Consider the following 20,588-nt stretch of genomic DNA (forward strand, 5'->3'; position numbering starts at 1 on the left):
AAGAGTTAATGACTCAAAAAAGTTAACTCATTTCGACTTACATATGTATGTATGTGAGCTATATTGACCTCGTTTGTGAACAAGCAATATTTTGACTACAATTAAGCTACACTTCCCACCTCTCGCTACCGCTTGCATTAGTTTCTCATGACTTTATGATTTTTGTTTAGTTCCTTTTGCTTTTTCATAGCTTGCCGTCGCTTATTTATCCTCGTTAGCAGATGGGCCACTGGTCGTACGGAGAGAAAGAAAATTATTTCAAAGCCAGAGATGAAGTTAATACCCATGAATAGGCTGGTTATACCGCCGAACAAACCTGTGAATTAAAGTAATGGGTATCTCGTTAGTTTCTCCAATGAGTTACTATTTAACATACGAACCGAAATAGTTTTGCCAATGATACACAACATCGAGGCGCATGTAAGCACCAAACATATCGGCGTAGTAGGCATGTACCACCAAATGATTTTTTAGCTCAAAACCGCGGCTATATACAAGCGGGACGAGAATTGGTTGAAAACAAAAATTAATTGGCATGGTATTATGAATAAAAAAATTTTTGTATTTTAATATATACTCGTACATATGTTATATGTATGCATGTGAAAAGTAAAAATTAATATATTGACACAAATAACAGCAAATGCGTTTTATAAAGCTTTTACTTAATCACTGATACTTACTATGAACAGAAATGTATGAAACATAACATATTTTAGGATATGAAAAAAAAGAGTAAAGAAAAGTTAAATTCAGGGCTTCGAAGAATCAACTGCTTTCTCTTGCTTCTCTACATCAGCCCCACACAAAATATATTCACCACTAAACATACATATGTTTTCAAATGCTGATGCCAGAGAAAATCTGTTTAAGGTAGTAGTCTGGTAACTTATGCCTATTTTCATGACTTCTTTGGTGGGTGTTTTTTTATGGGAAAATAAAAATGAATTATCTTGAATATTTAGTGTTTTTATTTACATATTGAAAATAAAAAAAAAAAAATTATTTGAAAAAATTTAATACTTCATTACTATTATTATTGTCACTCAAAGTTGGAACCTCAAAAAAAATGCACGTGGGTGCCCAGGTGATTTCGGCTCTTGATGTTATCTGAAATCAAATATTCTTGATAATTCTTAATCTATAGACATGTCATTCTGGTCGGAACTGCTGAAGTTAAATTCCAAGAGTAAATAACAAAATGGCGGACTTTGAAAAAAAAGTCCTTAGCAAAGAAAGAGTTGTAAAATGAAAAGTTAACAGTGAAAAAAATTCTCGTTATTACCGACGAGAACTATAAGTGTGTAGAACAGCCTGTTAAAATTTGAAAGCAATCGGTTCTGTAGAAAAAAAGTTAGGACGCGTTCAAAGTTCAACAACTCCGAGAGAGAGGACTCCGAGGCGCTCTAGGAAACTCGTTATAACTTCCGTAATATTTTGAATTTCTGTCTGAAATTTTCACAGTATATTCTCAAGACATTGTACTTTTAAATTAAGCAAAAAAAAATTTTCGATTTTTTGAACACAAGTTACCAGACTATTACCGTAACGGAAAGGTATATTTTTTCAATAACACATGTTTTTAACCAATTATGCGGAGAAACCAATTAACCGGGTTCAATTAAACGGAAAAATTTACACGTATTTTGTATGAAATATATTTTTGACCGATTAGGTGATTCAAATAAACTGGAAAATCAATTAACCGGAGGTCAATTAATCGGGCAATACTAGGCATATGAGATAACATCAACGAGAAAATGACTAAACATTGTGACAAATTTTGAAAATATTTCGCTCACAGGTGCCTTAAGGGGGTATTCTGGTCTAGAAGCATGAATTTCAGGTAATTTTTAAATTGTCGTAAAAAAAGGCAATTAATATTTTTACCATCCATTTTTTTATTAGTTATTTGTTAATTTTAGAAGAGTACAGAAAAAAATTAAAAACTAAAAAACGTAAAAAAATTCAAAAATTATGAGCTGACGAAGTGGGGGGGTCTCTAAAAATTCCACCATACCCATGATTTCAACCCTCCTAGTTATCTGAAACCAAAAAAAAAAGATTATTAATCTAAAATAATGTCGCAATGGAAGGAACTACGGAAAAGTGGGAAACATTTTTTTTTACAAAATGGCGACTGCCTGAAAAAAAAAGTTTTTTTGGATCACTTTTTCTGACTATTTCGATTTTTTTTTTTAAATAATAAAAATAAAAATTTGGGATGGGGCTAGTTCCAAGCATAGACAAGCCTTTAAAGAAGACTCTATAAAAATTTCAAGTAAATCGCTCCAGTAGTACCTGAGAAATCGTGGGTATCGTTCCGAAAAAGTCAGTTTTGAGAAAAACGCGTTTAAAGTTTAGGAGACAATTCTAGTGAACACGAACGCCACGTCACAAAATCGGCTGTATCTCCGAAAATAAGTCGAATTTTGAAAAATCCTTCCAAGGTCATATTTTTGAAAGTCTAAACTTTCAAGATATGCAAAAAAAATCGATTTTTTCAAAATCCTAAACAAGAATACCCCCTTAACATACCAGTGTGACAATTTCAACACAAAAAAAACATGTATTTTTGCTTCGTTGGTAGTTTATATCTCCAAACATATCCTGTGAAATCGGCAAAGTCGTATCTTGAATAGTTTTTGGACAGCAGCGTTCTAAAGAACGACCGCTCGGAGGTAGAAACATTTTTCTAAATTACTGACATCATAACTCGACGAGAAATTAACCGATCGTATACACAGTATACACAAAATCTGAAATCTATATGATTTCGGAACTTAAGCGGTTTAAAATTAGTAAATCATCTGAGGGAAGCAAGAACTTTCAAATGATTATCGAGGACTTAAATATTGGATATAAATAAGAAACTTCATATTATATAGTTAGTATATAGTGCTCAAATATAAGAAGACACGGAAAAAAATTGTGGAACCAAAACCAAAATAAGTAAACATTTATTATAACTAAGACTTACTATAAATCCATATTATTTATTGAATAGTTTCTATCTAAACTCATACTATCGAAGTTCGCTTTATACCCTTGAAACTCACATTCTGGATAACAATCACAAATGTATCTTTCAGCCTTGAGATCACTTTTATAATCCGTATTGCTAGGGTAAATTGTTGTAAAAAGCGTATCTAAATGAAGGAAAGATGCAATATACACTGAAAGATATTGAAAAAATCAAAGTATACATATATTAAAAGGGAACTATTTTAAGTTTTTCACAAATTGAGGTTACTCAAATGAACAGAAGAGTTGTTTTCCGATGAAATGATGCGAAATTTCTCTCTTCAACTAACAAATTCTGCCACAATTTTCAACAATGAACCCTTTTTACGCGTATTCACGCTATGTAGGAGTGTTGCCACCTCAGGCTCCATTAGCATTTTGATACAATATATATAGGCCTTTATGATCTTATTATCTTGTTTTACTGTTGCGCTCAAACCATTTGGTGTTCTCAATGAAAATACTTACATCCGTTATGCTTTTTGTGAACAGTTATTCAAGGTTTGGTGTCTGATGGGTTCCGAGTATTCTTAGTCTGGTTTGTGTTAGAGTTGGGCATTCACAAAGAAAGTGAAAAGTATTGTTTGTGGACCAATGTAATAACACCTTAGTTCTGATCTTGTCACACTCAGTTCATATTTGCTTCCTTATCTTGCAGTTGGTTATTGATTGTCATCTGCTCTGAGCTATTTGTTCTCTTTTAATCGTTCCCAGCGGGCATGGTATGAACTTCGCCTCATATACTACGTCTGAAAAAGTTCTTAGTTTGGCCAACTGGACGTTTTTCATGGCAACATGACGTAGTCAGCGTACCTATAGCATCTGCATCTTGATTCGCTGAACTATATCAGTGGCTACAGTTCATCGTTCCATCGACTACGGTATTCTCCGTTGCCAATACGCTTAAAACCATAAATCTTCCGTAAAACCTTTTTCTCGAATACTCCTAACACCGACTCATAACATGTTGTCATTGCCATGCCTCCGCATCATATAGCAGGACGAGAATGATGAGGGACTTGTAGAGGTTGGACTTTGTTTGTCGAGAGAGAACAATGCTTAAGTGGTTACCTATCATCTTTTGGTAAGAAGACTTTGCATTGGATTTCAATGCTGATATTCTTGTTGGTCTTAATGTTGTTTCCAAAACGGACGAAATTATCCAAGACTTCAAAGTTATGACTGCCAATAGTGATCTGTAAGCCAAGAAAGCGATGACTAGATTTTTGTTGACAGAAGATATTTCCTCTTGTCTTCGTTCACTTCCAGACCCATATCATCTTATAGAAGAATGTATTCTCTACTTTGCTCTGCTCTCCTTGTCTGAAACCTCGCTTGGTATCGAACGGATCGGAAAGATCCCTCTCGTTCTCGACGGAGCTATTGGTGTTGTTTCACGTCAGTTTACACAGCCGTGGTAATTTTGTAGGGAGACAAAATTCAGGCATAGCGGATAGAGCCAGCTTTTTTTCTTGATATCAAAGACGCTTTTGAAATAGACGAAGAGATTGTGTGTGTCGACATCTTTTTCGAATCTTTTTTAAAATTTGCGCGCTGTGAATAAATGGTCAATAGTATCTAGATTTTCCAGGTCTAAAGACACACTGATAAAGTTCAATCAGTTTGTTGCCGGTTGGCTTAGGTCTTTCATAAACTACGCTCTATAGGGGCTTATATGTGATATTAAGGAGGCTTATCTAGCTAAGATTGTGAGACTCTCCTGTTTAGTACACACTTAGGTTGTGGTCAGATCAAGTCAGTTCTTCGCCGCTGTATTTGAATAGCTGCCGCTCTCTGTATTCTCCCGTAGTTATTCAGTAGAAATTCACAGTATATCTTCTATGGTATGGTACTTAGTACCTCTGCTTGGAAGATCCTGGCTGAGTTTTGTAGTCGGATAGAGAAAGATAGTTGTCACAATCATTGGTGTAAACACCTTACCTTACTCCGCAGTCCAGCGAAAGGTAATGTATTGTTTTTTTTTTTTTTTTTGTTAATCCAGATCAAGTTAGATTAGATCAAAAGGTAGTCAATACTATTAAATTTCGGTACAAAAATACATACATCTTTCTTACCAATTTGAGCCATTATACAACTCGCCTCCAATAGGGTGCATACTGTCCAATTCTGCGCACGAGGCCATAGTGGTGGCACACAACCGCAAATCTTCAACACTTTTCCACTACGACATTCGGAAAAACAATTCTGTTGTGTATACTCAGCAAACGCAAGAAGTTTACGTTCGTTGCGTAAATAGCACCGACGCAGGTGCAGATCTTGATTCTTCAGTAAAGTCGTGGCTTGAGTGATGAGTGGTGCAGTATGAATATGAATGGAGTTGCCAGTGAAAACCAATTGATGTGGGTCATTGATATTGAGAAAATCGTATACACCGTGTGCGTATACTTGATAGCCACCAAATTTATTTCTAGACGCATAGTAATCCTCTATCTGTGGATCGAGCACCACCGATAGACCCCATTTTGGGCCGAAGCGATTGCTGTGTATGCTTAACTCTTCCGCTGTTTGATTTCCATTTATAATGACATTATAGTTAAATGAACAACAGAAGCCATGCTGTGTTTTCACACGCTGAAAGAGTACATTACAGGGATGTACTTGACCAAGTATTTTACAACGTACAAGTTGAGTTTCGCAATCTGGTGAAATTTTTTCTAAGAAATCGCTGTGTGTATAATTTGCGCTGGTCAAAAGCCTATGCAAGGAACGGTAGTCAGCAGGCGTGGCATTTACCGGTAATGCGCTGTATAAGACATATGGAATGAGGGGACGAATTTGGTCGGCGGTTTCGGAAGTAAAACTGAAAAGAAAGCAGAATAAAAATAAAAATATATAGTATATATATTTATTACTTCTGTTTTTGTTAAATGTAGGTGTAGTTTAGAGGTGATCTCAGACTCGTTATACATATTAGACAGTCAAATTAATTTTATCTATTGGGTCCGGTTTGGTAACCAAGAATGAACGAAGCCACTTTTTAACTAGTTAAAACAAGTAAGGAAGGGCTAAGTTCGGGTGTCACCGAACATTTTATACTCTCGCATGATAAAGTCATAATCGAGATTTCATTATCTGTCATTTACATATTTTCCAAATACCGTATTTGTGTAAAGTTTATTCCGCTATCATCATTGGTTCCTAATGTATATATTATACAGAGAAGGCATCAGATGGAATTCAAAATAGCGTTATATTGGAAGAAGGCGTGATTGTGAACCGATTTCACCCATATTTCGTACATGTCATCAGGGTGTTAAGAAAATATTATATGCCGAATTTCATTGAAATCGGTAAAGTAGTTCCTGAGATATGGTTTTTGGTCCATAAGTGGGCAACGCCACGCCCATTTTCAATTTTTAAAAAAAGCCTGGGTGCAGCTTCCTTCTGCCATTTCTTCCGTAAAATTTAGTGTTTCTGACGTTTTTTGTTAGTCGGTTAACGCACTTTTAGTGATTTTCAATATAACATTTGTATGGGAGGTGGGCGTGGTCATTATCCGATTTCTTCCATTTTTGAACTGTATATAGAAATGCCTGAAGGAAACGACTCTATAGAGTTTGGTTGACATAGCTATAGTAGTTTCCGAGATATGTATAAAAAACTTAGTAGGGGGTGGGGCCACGCCCACTTTTCCAAAAAAATTACGTACAAATATGCCCCTCCTTAATACGATCCTCTGTGCCAAATTTCACTTTAATATCTTTATTTATGGCTTAGTTATTGACACTTTATAGGTTTTCGGTTTTCGCCATTTTGTGGGCGTGGCAGTAGGCCGATTTTGCCCATCTTCGAACTTAACCTTTTTATAGAGCCAAGTTACTCAAGTTATAGCTTGCACGGACGGACGGACAGACATCCGGATTTCAACTCTACTCGTCACCCTGATCACTTTGGTATATATAACCCTATATCTGACTCTTTTAGTTTTAGCTTTAGTTAGTTTTAGTTTTTATGTGAACAAAACTATAATACTTTCCTTAGCAACTTTGTTGCGAGAGTATAAAAACCTGTTCTGATGTGAATCCTATTCCAATAATGCGTCTGCAGCATCCGCTGATTTCCAAATAGCTTCAAACTGGTCTTGCGACATGTGACATTCGGAAATAACGAATAATTTTCAACAATTGCTCTCTTCAAGTTGAAATTACTAAGAGTTTACTACCAACAACAATGGAGCTTTCCGTTTTAGTAATTTCACCCGATAGCTCATAATCCAGCATGTCTTTCTGTTCCCGCCCCATACAGAGTGTTATCCCGGATAATCGGATAATCGGCTTGCTGTTGATTTGAGGTACATACATGATTTTTATACTCTTGCAACCAGTTGCTACAGAGTATTATAGTTTGGTTCACCTAATGGTTGTACGTATCACCTAAAATTAAGCAAGATAGATATGAGGTTATATGCATACACTATATAAATGATCAGGATGAAGAGAAAAGTTGAAAACCGGTTGACTGTCTGTCTGTCCGTTGAGATATCTCGATGACACTTGGTATGTGGGTTCCTTAGTACAAAAAAATTTAAAAGTGCGTAGAACGCGATAAATCAATAACTTAATATGACAGAGAAATACAATGCAATACACCGAGATCGTATGATAGAGCTTAATGTGAGCCGGTGTGAAAATCAGATGATAGGTGTGGCACCGCCCACTTTTTGGTGAAATTTCATATGTTGGGATCCGGTCAACCGATTTCAACAAATTTTAGTACCTGGTATTTTTTGTACATTCTTATTCACAGTGTGAAAATGGACGAAATCGGACAACTACCACGCCTACTTTTCATATAGCGCAGTTTTAAATTTCACTTGATTCGTTTAGTTACCAAATCACAAATCATAAAGCATTTAATATAACGGGATAAAACTTTATACGAATATTGTACTTGCATCCAATAAAGACTGTTCAAGCCCCTAGTAACGAATATTTAGATGCCGATACCTATAGTAGACTTTTGACCGAAAATGCCGCAATATACTTAATTTAAAGATTTTCGAACTTCGTGGTGCGGTACAAGCCAACAGGGGCCAATATGTGAGTTATCCCAATGAAAGTGAGGGAGCGTGTTTTAATCATAACAGTACATCTTTGTGCATAAAATAGGTCAATTTGAGCGAAAACTTTGCCTACATAGTCCCTAATATCAGGATTTTCGAACATCCGGCTGACTTTACTCTATATGATTGGTTTTACACCTTAAAGTATTTCCCTGGCATTGATTCCTGCAGGTTGCCAGAGTATAAAATATTCGGTTGCACTCGAACTTAACCCTTAACGTCTCTGGGCTTCAAATAACATGACACCCAATTAGCGTGCTCTTTAATCAATCTTCAATTATTAATGTTTCCAGTTCTTTATCTTCAAAATTGTTGATTGCCCAGACCGATCTTCGTCCTCCAAGAAAAAAATCACCATTCTAAAATCGTGCAAACCACGTTTTGCAGGATCACTCAGCTAGACTATTGTCCATGAAGTTTATGAGAAAATAATTTTGCAATTTTATCGCCCTCTAAGTTTAGATTTTCAATAACTTTAACAAAAAAAAAAGAATTTTGACGAAATATTTATATCAGGGGGTATGCGTCTGTTCCCCCTCCTAATGAAATCGGTGATTTTTCGAAATTTACCTGCATGACCTGACGTGGTTTGACCCTTCTATTATTCCACATAGTTTCCTTCAAGGGGATACACTGATTATAGTGATTTAGTACGATTTATCCCTTATTTCAAAACGTGCCTCATTTTCAGTCACCACTATTGTGTTGGTGAAATAGCACTTGCTTATTCTTCAAATGCGACCGTTTTTCGTATCCCAATATATTTAGAGTGTTTGCTATTTTATTCAATTTCAATTTTGGCCATCAAAAATCATTTTGTGGATATTTTTATCGGTAACAACCTTTTTTTGCAGTCCACTGATTTCACAGTCTTCGGTGCTTATTTCACCACTTCTAAACTCAGCGTACCAATCCTTGATGGTTGATTTTCCTGGGGCAGTGTCCGGAAACTTGTCATAAAGTCAAGTTTTTGTTTCAACTGTGTTTTTTCTCCTTTAAAAAACAAAATTTTATCCACACACGAAATTCCTTTTTATCCAGTTTTTTCACAATAACAAAAGTGGCTTTACTCAAAATGATATAATTCACAAACTAATGGTCTGATAGCTATAAGTAAATTTTATACACACGCCTTTTAAACACTACGGCTAACTAAAAATCATACCGAGTCTCAAAAGAACAATCAGCTCAGATAAAATCTTCATAAAGGTATACAACCACATTGAACCTCAAACTCTTGCTATATTATAGGCCATATTTGGTACAAAAAAAATCGTACATTTAGATGGTATGAAAAAATAGGAGAAAGTTGCAATCCAATCTTAAAACGTTGAAGTCACAAAAGTAAATAAGATAAAGGAGCACTACAATATGGAATTCAAACTTAGGAAATTTTGAGATATTTAAATGTAATGGTTAAAATTTTTTATACGAATAAATTAATAATAATAATTGAAATGCTTCATATTCATACCATAATCTTCTTATGTATATGTACAGTGACTCAAACGCAAAATGGGACACCGTACTGTGCTCCAGTTTGAGTGAAAACGATACATTTTTTTAATAAAAAGTATGCAACATATTTTAAACTTATATTAACTACTAATTTCTCGTAAACTGGGTAACCAGCGCCCTACTTCATGGCAACTAAGCCAAAAAAAACATATCGTCAACTGAAATGCAAAATAACGTAACAACATTTTCGGAAATTTACAGTGGCATGAATTAAACACGACATAAAATGGAACAAGAGTGAAAAACAATTTTAATATTGGTTAAAACTGGTTCATATATGAGCGCAGAAACTGAAAATGTTGGACATATGTAATATTATGTTTGTAATTTGAAGTAGTGAATCATAAGCAATAAGTCGCTAAATTTCGAATTTTTTGATGATACGTTATTTTGCATTTCAGGTGACGATATACACATACGTTTTGAATGTCAAATGCAAAATGGGACACTTTTATTTTTGTTTGTATTTGGATTTATTTACTTTTAATTAATATTTAGTAGCATAACCTTTTGCGGTTTAAATGGCTTGGAGACGTCTTGGCATAGATTACTTTAATTTCTTCCAAAAATCTGGTTGGATTTTTAGCCACTCTGCCATTATTGCAGTTTTCAGGTCATTGATTGAGCTAAATCGGTTTTTGTATACACGTCTAGCCAATTCTTCCCATACATGCTCGATGACATTTAAGTCTTATACTTTTCATGAGGAAAAGTCGGAAAATTGAACAATTCCAAAAAGTAACTTTTTTCCATACAAAGTTTTTTTTAAATTTTTGTTTGTTTTGTTTTTCAATATTTTGATTTGTAAATTATTTGAATCGTTCAATTTCGGTCGCTTGCTTTTTTATTCCGGCTATTCAAAAAAAAAAAAAATATTGAAAATTATTCAGTGAAAACTTTATGTGTGTTTCACACAAAGTGATCAATTACAGATTAAAAATTTTTATGAAGCCACGAATAGGTCGTTCTAATATCGGTCGGCTTTATTTACATATGCCATCAACGTATGGCAGGCCAAGGCAAGGCAAGGCAAGATGCGATGACATACGTGCAGAATTATGGATCGCGGTCAGTTAGCAAACGATCACGATGTCACAGCACGACTTTTCAAACAACACTTACGATGTTTGATGGACTTTATATGGAAGCAACGTATGGTATATATGGTGCTGTTAGATGCTGGATGTATTCTGTTGAGTAGCAAAAACGAGGTTTGCGCACGAACACACTCTTCTTTGAATGGGAATGGTGGTTACAGCAGATCAAATTGATGAAATCATTTTCATCAATCTGCGGAAATTCCTGATCCAGAGATAGATCCAGAATTATACGAAGTGGTGAAAACCAATAGGGTTCATGGACCTTGCGGACATCACAATCCCACTTCGGTTTGTATGTCTGACAGTAAATGCTATCCACGTGATTTTCTTTCGAAAACGCAAACTGGAAATGATGGATATCCACTGTATTGGCATCGCTCACCAGACGACAATGGCAGAACATTTAGCAATTAATTTAGAGGCGCGAATATCGAAGTTAACAACATATTGAAGTTGACTACACATGGGTTGTACCATATTCGCCACTGCTGTCTAATTCACATTCAAAACTCAGTATTGCAGTTTGGTGAAATCGATCAAATACGTCATCAGAGAAAGCAACATGGCGATTGTTGGCCTTGAACCAGATGAGATCAGCAATTATCAAATGGGTTGATACGTGAACTGCAATAAAGCGCTTTGTAGGATATTTATTTTTGCAATTCATGAAAGTTTTCCGACTTTTTTTCCAACTTCATTCAAGTCATTGCGTATTGTGAATGGTCCAGTGTGTGCAACCTTTTGAGAAACATGCCAGCAATTGCAATTACTGGAACATGATAATCACTGGAAACAAACGATGGACAGTGCGATAGATACTTCACATGCCACTTAAGTTCACATACTTTTCGTGAAGATCATTTCGACATATCAGCCTTCAAATTGGCGGCAGTTATGGAATATGAAAAAAGTTACATTGCCGATGACATTTTACATTGTATTCGCTAAGAATTGGAAATGGGCAAATTTCGGTTGATACTTCCAGTGGTTTGATATCAATTTCAGCTGAATTTCGTCAATTCACGAATGTTTATCCGAACATTGGCCAAATTATCGTAACTGCGATAGCTTCTGTACATGCGCAATTTTTGCTGCCAAAAATACCGTTGGTAATGACTTGATCTGGAAGATTCAAAGTCAAATTCCGGGATGTTTGTGCTCATACAAATCGATCCATCGTCTTGACAATGAACACAGCGCCGTGAATTATCCAGTGGAATTTCTAAATTCTATGGAGAGGCTTGGTATGCCGCAGCATTATTTGCGTCTCAAAGTTGGATCTGTTTCACAATCTTCATGCGCCCAAACTGTGTAATGGAACCCAACTGATTGTGACGCAGTTATCGAATACAAGGGCACAGCCATTTCAGTTCAAACGTACTCAGTTTCCAGGGAAAATTGCATTTGCTATGACAATCAACAGGTCACAAGGATAGTCGCTGGAAGAGTGTGGCATAAATCTGGAAATGCTATGTTTTTCACACGGCCAGATATACGTGGCGTGTTCACGAGTTGGAAACCCATCTTCTCTGTAAATTTACGCACCAGAACAGAAACCAAAAAATGTTTTTTATTAAACTGCATGAAAAAAATATAGAAAAATCGCAAATAAATTATTCTCAACACAATATAAATTCAACTTTCTCTTCATTTCAAAACACATAGTTTCACGCAGGACAATGGCTGCGCGGTTAGCTAGTTATTAAGTAATAATCTTTAATTTCATCTTTATGTTAGAAGAAATTCATAGATTTACAGAAATATTACAATAGGCATGAGCACCATATATGAACGGTATAATAATTATTCTAGTCCAGGATATTTTTATAAGCGCTGCCACCTTGTATGAAACAAGAAAAGAATACTAATATCGGCTGCACCGCAGAGTGCACAAGTGCATTTCTAATAGAATAAAAGTGTATAAAGAACTATTTGTTTTAATTTTAATTGTTCGGCTTTTACGGCATCTAGAGGTTATCTAAAGGGTCTACCAACAAGATCAACGTGATGTTAAAATAAAATAAATCACTTAAATTTTGTCAAAATGGGTTCTGTTTTTTGTTGTTGTGCAGATAAATTTATGCGATTTATGATTTGAAGAAAATGTTGGCCAAATGGGCACCGCGGCTCCGCTTACATATGTCCATCCTTTTACGCCAAATTTCAATGGCCCGGTGCAACATTTCGGAAACTTTTGATTTAACATGCCTAGAGAAAATAATGTAAAAGCTTTAAATCACATGATTTTGGAGACCAATGACTGGGCCAATTCTCTAAAGTAACGAGTTTCCTAATTTGCAATGTGGCCATGTTTAGACGTGAAGCATGAGACACGACCTGTCTTGTTGGATATAGAGATCTTCCGCGTCGATTTCACCAAATTTTCGAAAGAAATAAGATCCAATGGTGCCGGTAATCTGTAAATTTTTGGGAAGTCACGCACTTGCGTGGATTTTACTCAACCCAATAGCCACAATGAAATGTGTAAAGTTTACAGAGATGATGCTGTATCAGTTTGTGTAGCACAACAATGGTTTGCTCGCTTCCGCTCTCAAAATTGCGATTTAGCGGAAAAATGGCAAAAAGTGATCGACCAAAATGGTACATACCTGTCTTTGTTTATTTATTTAGTAATATAAATATAAAAAGTAAGTTGAAGTTTGATTAAAAATACGAATAGAAATTTTCGACTACCCAATAGTTCATTACCAAAATTCATTTTTTATGCAATAAATCTACTTTTTATAAATACTCACTCCTTTATTAGCAATTCATTGAGTTTCTTTTTCGAGATGCGATTGAAATTGCAGAGCGTAATCGCCGGGAATGTTTTACCCCAAAATATGCCTGTTTTTGTATCCGTATACAAAATCGTGGGATTATCGGCATTCAAACTTAATGAGTTCCATAATGTATAAACGGATAAAGTCAACATACAGCACAGAATAAAACACCAAAATATGCGTTGCCACTTTGAAGCACCCATTAAATATTGTAAACCGTGCACACTCGCCAATTCGCAATAGATTTGGAAGCTGCTCTTCGGTTTAAGCGCTTTTTGTTGTATATTAACATTTTTTGTGTCGATAATTAAATTATTCAAAGGTTTCACTTTCACCACACGTCGCTGGGTAAATTTCTCAGCCAGTAGACGCCACTTTTCACGTATGTTTTCGTTCAGAGTTGGTGGTTTCCAGTGCGCACCACTGAATTCTAACAGTTCCCGTGTTTTTTCAGAAAAAAATAGTCGGTTTTTAGGTCGCAAATAATCGTCGAAAATTACGAAATAATTACTCGCCTCAATTTTAGTTGCATTTTTTATTGGCGTGGTTTTAAACTTTTGAACTGGCATATTGTCTTCTTAATATTTTCGAGAATGAAGTCGACGCGTGCTCTTCAGTGCTTAAATACTTTGCGGAAAGCTAAAATATTGAGGAAAAGTGCAGACAAGCATTGAAGTTTTTAGTACGCGCCGCCTTTTCGCTGTTTCTTGGGTTGACACCAAAACACTTCCAATAATTAAGGCGCAACAATTGGCGCCTAAATGTATGCTAAACATACACTATTCATATTAAATGGGCTTGCTTATACACAGTGAAAATTATTTGTAATAAATAAGAGATAAGATATTTAAAAAAATTATAATAAAAGGAGGCTTTTGGAATTATTATTATTATTACTCAAAGTTATGATTTGGTCTTGTTTAGCTTAAGATATAGGTCTTTTTACGGAATGTAGTTGCGCTAATTTTCAATATAAAAGTTTGAAATAAAAGCGAGTAAGTAATGGCTAAGCTCGGGTGCAACCGAACATTTTATACCCCCGGAAATTCCATGCAGGCTGAGGAAAACTTTGTATAAACAAATGTTGCCAAAGAATTTGACATTTATTATTCCCAGAAATCGAAACCATATAGTTTACCTTATTAAGTCATGTATATTATAAGTCGTAGACTGTTTTAGTTATTAGAGTGTGATGCTCTTTAAGTTATCTCACATATTTATCGATATGTTACTGTGATCAAATTGAAAGGTGAATTTTGTACATTCCATGTCTTTCAAAGTATGCCCCTCCCGCTGCAATACGCTTATGCCAACGAATTTTCGAGTCATCTATGCACTTGGAAAAATCTTCTGTCGTGATGGCTATCAGAGGCTTCGTCGATTCAGCTTTTATATCCTCAATCGTGTCAAAACGGTGTCCTCGGAGTGGTCATGTGAATTTGTTGAATAGCCAGAAGTTAGACGAAGGAATATCAGGCGAATGCGGTGGTTGCGGCGCGATATTGGTTGAAAATATGGCGAAATGATCACGCATAACCAATGCAGTATGAGATGGTGCATTATCGCACTTCTTTTTTCAATATTTTCAGACACAGTAAAAATAGAAGAATTCACTTTTAGAGCCTTACAAAACGACGCGTATCTCAAATACTAATGAATATTTTGACGTGAAATTTAGCAAAGATGTCTTTAACAGCACTACCAACTTACAGAAAAAAATTTACCGATTCGAAAAACGCGCGAAGTATAAATATAAAATTCACCTTTCAATCACAGTAGGTGTGGTGGCCAATCGACCGGCCTAAAACGAGAAATTATCAGCTCACCGATGTGCTCTCTCAATAAATCCATTGATTGATGTGTAGGAAGTGGCGCCGTCTTGTTGAAACCAAATGTTGCCGAGATCACGAGCTTCAACTTCAGAAATGAAATAGTCGGTTATCACAGTGCGATAGCGATCACCATTGACGGTTACGTTCTCACCGACATTATTTTTGAAGAAATATAAACCGATGATTCCACCGGCCTAAGAACCACACAAAAACGTTGTTTTTTCTGGATAAAATGGCAGCTCTTTAATCCCAATTTCCTCCCAAATGCGTCAATTTTGCAAGTTACATAATCATTGCGCCAGAAATGACACGCATCGCTTAATAAAAGTTGGCTCGAAAACATCGGATCTTCTTGGAACTTTTCAAGAGCCCATAAAGCAAAGCGATGTCGCTTGTGAAGGTCGAGCGGCTTCAGTTTTTGCACAGTCTGTATTTTGTGCGCTTTAAATTTACGACGTCGACCTAAAATATGCCAAGTTGTTCCCTACGCCAGTACGAGTTGCTGCGAGCGGCGCCGAAACGACTCTCCACGGTCCTCGTGTACATTCTCAGCTAAGGCTGCTATATTTTTTTCACTGGGTGTTAGATGCGGTCTATTCGGTCGAATAATATCCTATAATGAATGCTGGGTCTCCAGATGGGTTATGGTGTTGTGAATAGTTAGCTGAGTAGGCTGATTATGTTGATCATAAGTTGAGTGAAACACGAAACACATTCTTTAGAGAACGTGAATTTTCGTATTAAAATTGAATGATTTGTAAACGTTGTTCAGGCTTATGTATTTCCATGATGAAATACCAAACAATACTGAACATAAGTGACATGACATGAGTCGTGTCAAGCGCTCACATGTGAAAAAAGTTTCTCTTCTTGGATTACTTGTTAGTAGTATTGAACCGATATTATACGTTTTTAGCATCATGATATATTACTTCCAGAAAAAGATGCTTTCCGACTTTCAATAAGATACTACAAATTTTTATTATTTACAATTTTAACTATTAGAAAAATTTAACGCGATAGAAAATTCATTTTTGGTTTACCATAATGCTCAGCAATTTCTAACGTAACTAAGATCTGTTTTACCAATTAGTAAATATGTAGTCTGGTTAATTATTTACGAATTTAATTAGAACTATTATATTGGTATTAAATTTTTGAAGCGGTGCTAGACAAAGTTTTAACTTTTTAGCACGAATAAAAAAAATCTTTAGAGATTTATTTTGCTCACAACAAAAAAATAAAACAAATTCTTAATTGTAAATATAACATATAAAATTTTTAATCAAAGTGCTAGTTTAGATCACATTGCGAAGTTATTTTTATATTAAATTGTGTATCAAATAAACTCAGACCCACTGAGCTGAGTTAGAAGGTTGAAAGTTAATTCGAATAGGGATGATCAACTGGTCAGGTAAAACGATTCGATCTCTTATGTACACAGATATCGATGCCGAATGCCGAATGCCATTGCTTGCCTTAAATTATGTATAAATTTAATCAAAAGATTATTTCCAACTTTTCGATGGCTGTATTTCTGGTAAATTCTGGTCAAAATGAGTACCTTAATTATTTAATACGGACTAACAAGAGGAAATTTTATTGCATTTTATACAAACCTTTAAAATCGCCTTCAAAATATGCTTAATCTAGTTTTGCATATACTTGTTATAAAACTGAACGCTGAAAGGCCCTTAAGTTTCTTCAGCACATTTTGGGTTTTTCGGTTTCGAATAATTTTTGGATCGTCATTTGCTAGATTGTTGGACAATTTCGATATTATATTCAAAATCCCACAACATGTCACCAGAAGTGATGAGTTTCATGCATGTAGACTCTCAGCTACGTTGTCAAGCATCTCTTTTGTGATTGTTTTTGCGGAAAATTCAGATCTTCGGTTCCAGTCTAGCATTGACATGCTTCATACCCAAAAGATTAGTTGAGTCGTTCCATAAGGGAGCCTCAGAAACTCTGATATCTCTCTGATGCCAACACGATGGTTTTCAAGCACTGTTATTACTGTTGTATTAACTTTTTCGATATTATATTTATTAACAGAGGTCGATGGATGACTAACAGGAGGAGAGTTTCGATAAGTTCACGACCATCACTTTGTGATAAAGTCGAGTCCACAAAGTATTTCTACAAAATTTTCAACGATTCCGTGGTCGTGATAGTAAAAATCGTCAGATAAATTTTTCGCGTCGTAAACAAATAGCTGCTAGACAAACACACCTTAATTGACATATGGTAATCAAACTTCACGCGAATATAAAAAGTTGTATCAATCCAGAAAACAAATATGTTTATCGATTCGGTTCGGTCCGGGTCATATTTAATCAGATAGCAACGAGCTCAAAAATTGCGAAACAAGGAATCTGAGTACTTCAAAGTGCTTAAGTATAAGGCTTCAAAAAGTAGCGAAAATAATTTTCTGCATCTCTGGTCGATAACGGACAATGGCAACCATAAATTTATAAGATCGAGCCCCCTAGCGCATTTATCTATCATCAGTGGGCTATATACATACATACACAAGGCGCCAACTCAGAGAAGTAAATAGTTCAAGTATATACTCGTATAACAACATATGAATGCATATTTTACATAAGGAAAGACGAAGTCTTAGATTACATAAATAAATATTAGAGAAATGGTGAATTGTTGTTTTCTTTATCAGTTTGCAGATACTTGCAAAGCCTTCAAATTAACTAAATAAACAAATCAAGGTAAATAAATAGGAACACAAACACACAAATGTACAAATGTAACTATATATGTATGTATGTGACTAAAAAGCATAACAAATGCACAGAGAAGCCAATTTACAAGGGTATATGAATGCCTAGAGATTAGGCAAGATAAGCGAGATTATTTCTATTATTTGATAAACAAAAGTGTATGTAGTTTGCAATAATAACAAAAATACACAATTGCTCAAGGTGTCTGCGTGCGAAAAATTGCGGTTTATTTACTTTATGGTATTAAATTGAGTTGCAAATGTATTGGCGGGAGCTGATAAACGAGGTTGTCAAAAAGTGGGCGCTGTCAGCCTCCTAGAGAGAGGAATGCATAAATAAATATGTACATATGTATGTATGTATGTATGCATGTACAGGAATATATACAACTACAAAGTATTTCAAAAAAAAATTAGATACATTTTGATCTCGATTTATGGATAATATAATGTTCACTTTTAGACGCGTGGTTCTCAAAGAGGTGGAATTGGTGTATTTGATAGCTGTTACCTAATTTATATTCAGCTTGGCTTGCAAATTCATAATAAACAACGAAACGCAAAATGTGTAAATTTATTACCATATTCACCCACCGATCCCGATTCTTACAAGAAACTAAATTTGAGTGATGATAATTCACAAGTTATTGTTAAGGGGGTATTCTGGTCTAGGATTTTGAAAAAATCGATTTTTTTTCATATTTTGAAAGTTTAGACTTTCAAAAATATGACCTTGGAAGGATTTTTCAAAATTCGACTTATTTTCGGAGATACAGCCGATTTTGTGACGTGGCGTCCGTGTTTGCTAGAATTGTCTCCTAAACCTTAAACGCGTTTTTCTCGAAACTACTTTTTTTGAGGTGGTTGACATGATGACATGATATCGCAAGTTCTACTGAACCGATTCCTTTGAAATTTGGTATATATCTTCTTTGTACAATACTCTATCGCGTCTGCCTTGGATTTCCAAAAATTTTGATTTGAAGTTTTTTTTTAAAATTCGAAAAGGTCGAAAAAAGTCGAATAAAAAAAAATTTGTTTCAAGTCGACGGCATTTTTTTGTTTTTGAAAATGGTCAACCCGATAACGACATCCTTACTAATGAAGAATATTCTTATTTTTTGTGTTTTAGATCTCTACAAGGGTTGACATCATGTCGACCAGGACGCACCGTTTGTTTTGAAGCCCCCACTCCACCGGCCCGTATCTTGACGAATTTAGGTTGTTTTTTTCTTGCAATTTTTTTTTTTAATATTATTAAAATGTCAATAAAAAACATATAAAAAAATGGATGCTAAAAATGTTTTTCATTTTTTTTTATCTTAGTTTAAAAAATGTCTAAAATTCATGCGTCTAGACTAGAATACCCGCTTAAGACGCCATAACGTCCTAAAATGCTGTTTGGTGTGCTGGATGGCCAGAGAAATTCATTGGTTCATATTTAAACATAATAAAGCCGGCCATAATTTTATGGTCCATAGTTTACGTTATAGAGAAATGATTAATGACTTTGTCGTACCGGAGGATGTTGATTTGGACGATCTTTAGTCTGAACAAGCCTGGGCTACATGCCCTTCAAACAACGAAATATTCAATTTATTGAAGGGGGTATTCTTGTCTAGGATTTTGAAAAAATCGATTTTTTTGCATATCTTGAAAGTTTAGACTTTCAAAAATATGACCTTGGAAGGATTTTTCAAAATTCTACTTATTTTCGGAGATACAGCCGATTTTGTGACGTGGCGTCCGTGTTCGCTAGAATTGTCTCCTAAACTTCAAACGCGTTTTTCTCAAAACTGACTTTTTCGGAACGATACCCACGATTTCTCAGGTTCTACTCGGTACGATTTACTTGAAATTTTTATAGAGTCTTCTTTATAGGCTTGTCTATGGTTGGAACCAGCCCCATCCCCAAATTTTTATTTTTATTATTTTTAAAAAATTCGAAATAGTCAGAAAAAGTGATCCAAAAAAACTTTTTTTTTCAGGCAGTCGCCATTTTGTGAAAAAAAAAATTTCCCACTTTTCCGTAGTTCCGGCCATTGCGACATTATTCTAGATTAATGATCTTTTTTTTTGGTTTCAGATAACTAGAAGGGTTGAAATCATGGGTATGGTCACGTGGAAATTTTTCGAGACCCCCATTTCGTCAGCTCATAATGTTTGAAATTTTTTGCTTTTTCTAGTTTTTTATTTTTTTCTGTACTTTTCTAAAATTAACAAATAACTAATAAAAAAATGGATGGTAAAAATATTAATTGCCTTTTTTTTACGACATTTTAAAAATTACCTGAAATTCATGCTTCTAGACCAGAATACCCCATGAAGTAACCATTTGGTGAGCTCATTATTTCGCGTTGTGGCTTCTTGGAACGTACGATTTAAGACTGCAAGGAAAGAAGGAAAGGAATATTTTTAAAATTTTTTTTTTTGTGAGGTATTTTGTCGTTCCCTATATATTCAGATATGTTCGAAACAATTAATGTCTTGGAAGAAGGTTTTCGTTGT

General features: G+C 35.1%; 1 protein-coding gene across 1 annotated transcript; it reads right to left on the minus strand.

Annotated features, from left to right (window-relative positions):
* Positions 1-112: 112 nt before the first annotated feature.
* LOC120768316 (pickpocket protein 11-like) lies at positions 113-20,451 on the minus strand. The gene is made up of 5 exons (XM_040094956.1): positions 20,371-20,451; positions 5,100-5,845; positions 2,981-3,149; positions 381-487; positions 113-316 (listed from the first exon to the last, which is right to left on the minus strand). Exons 1-5 carry the CDS (start codon positions 20,379-20,381, stop codon positions 138-140), a joined length of 1,212 nt encoding a protein of 403 aa, XP_039950890.1. The 5' UTR covers positions 20,382-20,451; the 3' UTR covers positions 113-137.
* Between the last annotated feature and the right edge of the window lie 137 nt (positions 20,452-20,588).

Source organism: Bactrocera tryoni, chromosome 2 (assembly GCF_016617805.1).
Source record: "Bactrocera tryoni isolate S06 chromosome 2, CSIRO_BtryS06_freeze2, whole genome shotgun sequence".
NCBI classification, from domain to species: Eukaryota; Metazoa; Arthropoda; class Insecta; order Diptera; family Tephritidae; genus Bactrocera; species Bactrocera tryoni.

What these genes read in the sequence shown, in the direction of transcription:
- LOC120768316 (XM_040094956.1), bottom strand. An exon ending in TTGTATAATGGCTCAAATTG is followed by an intron (nt 3,150 to 5,099) that starts GTAAGAAAGATG and finishes TCCTTCATTTAG; the next exon opens with ATACGCTTTTTACAACAATT. An exon ending in TCATTGGCAAAACTATTTCG is followed by an intron (nt 317 to 380) that starts GTTCGTATGTTA and finishes TTTAATTCACAG; the next exon opens with GTTTGTTCGGCGGTATAACC.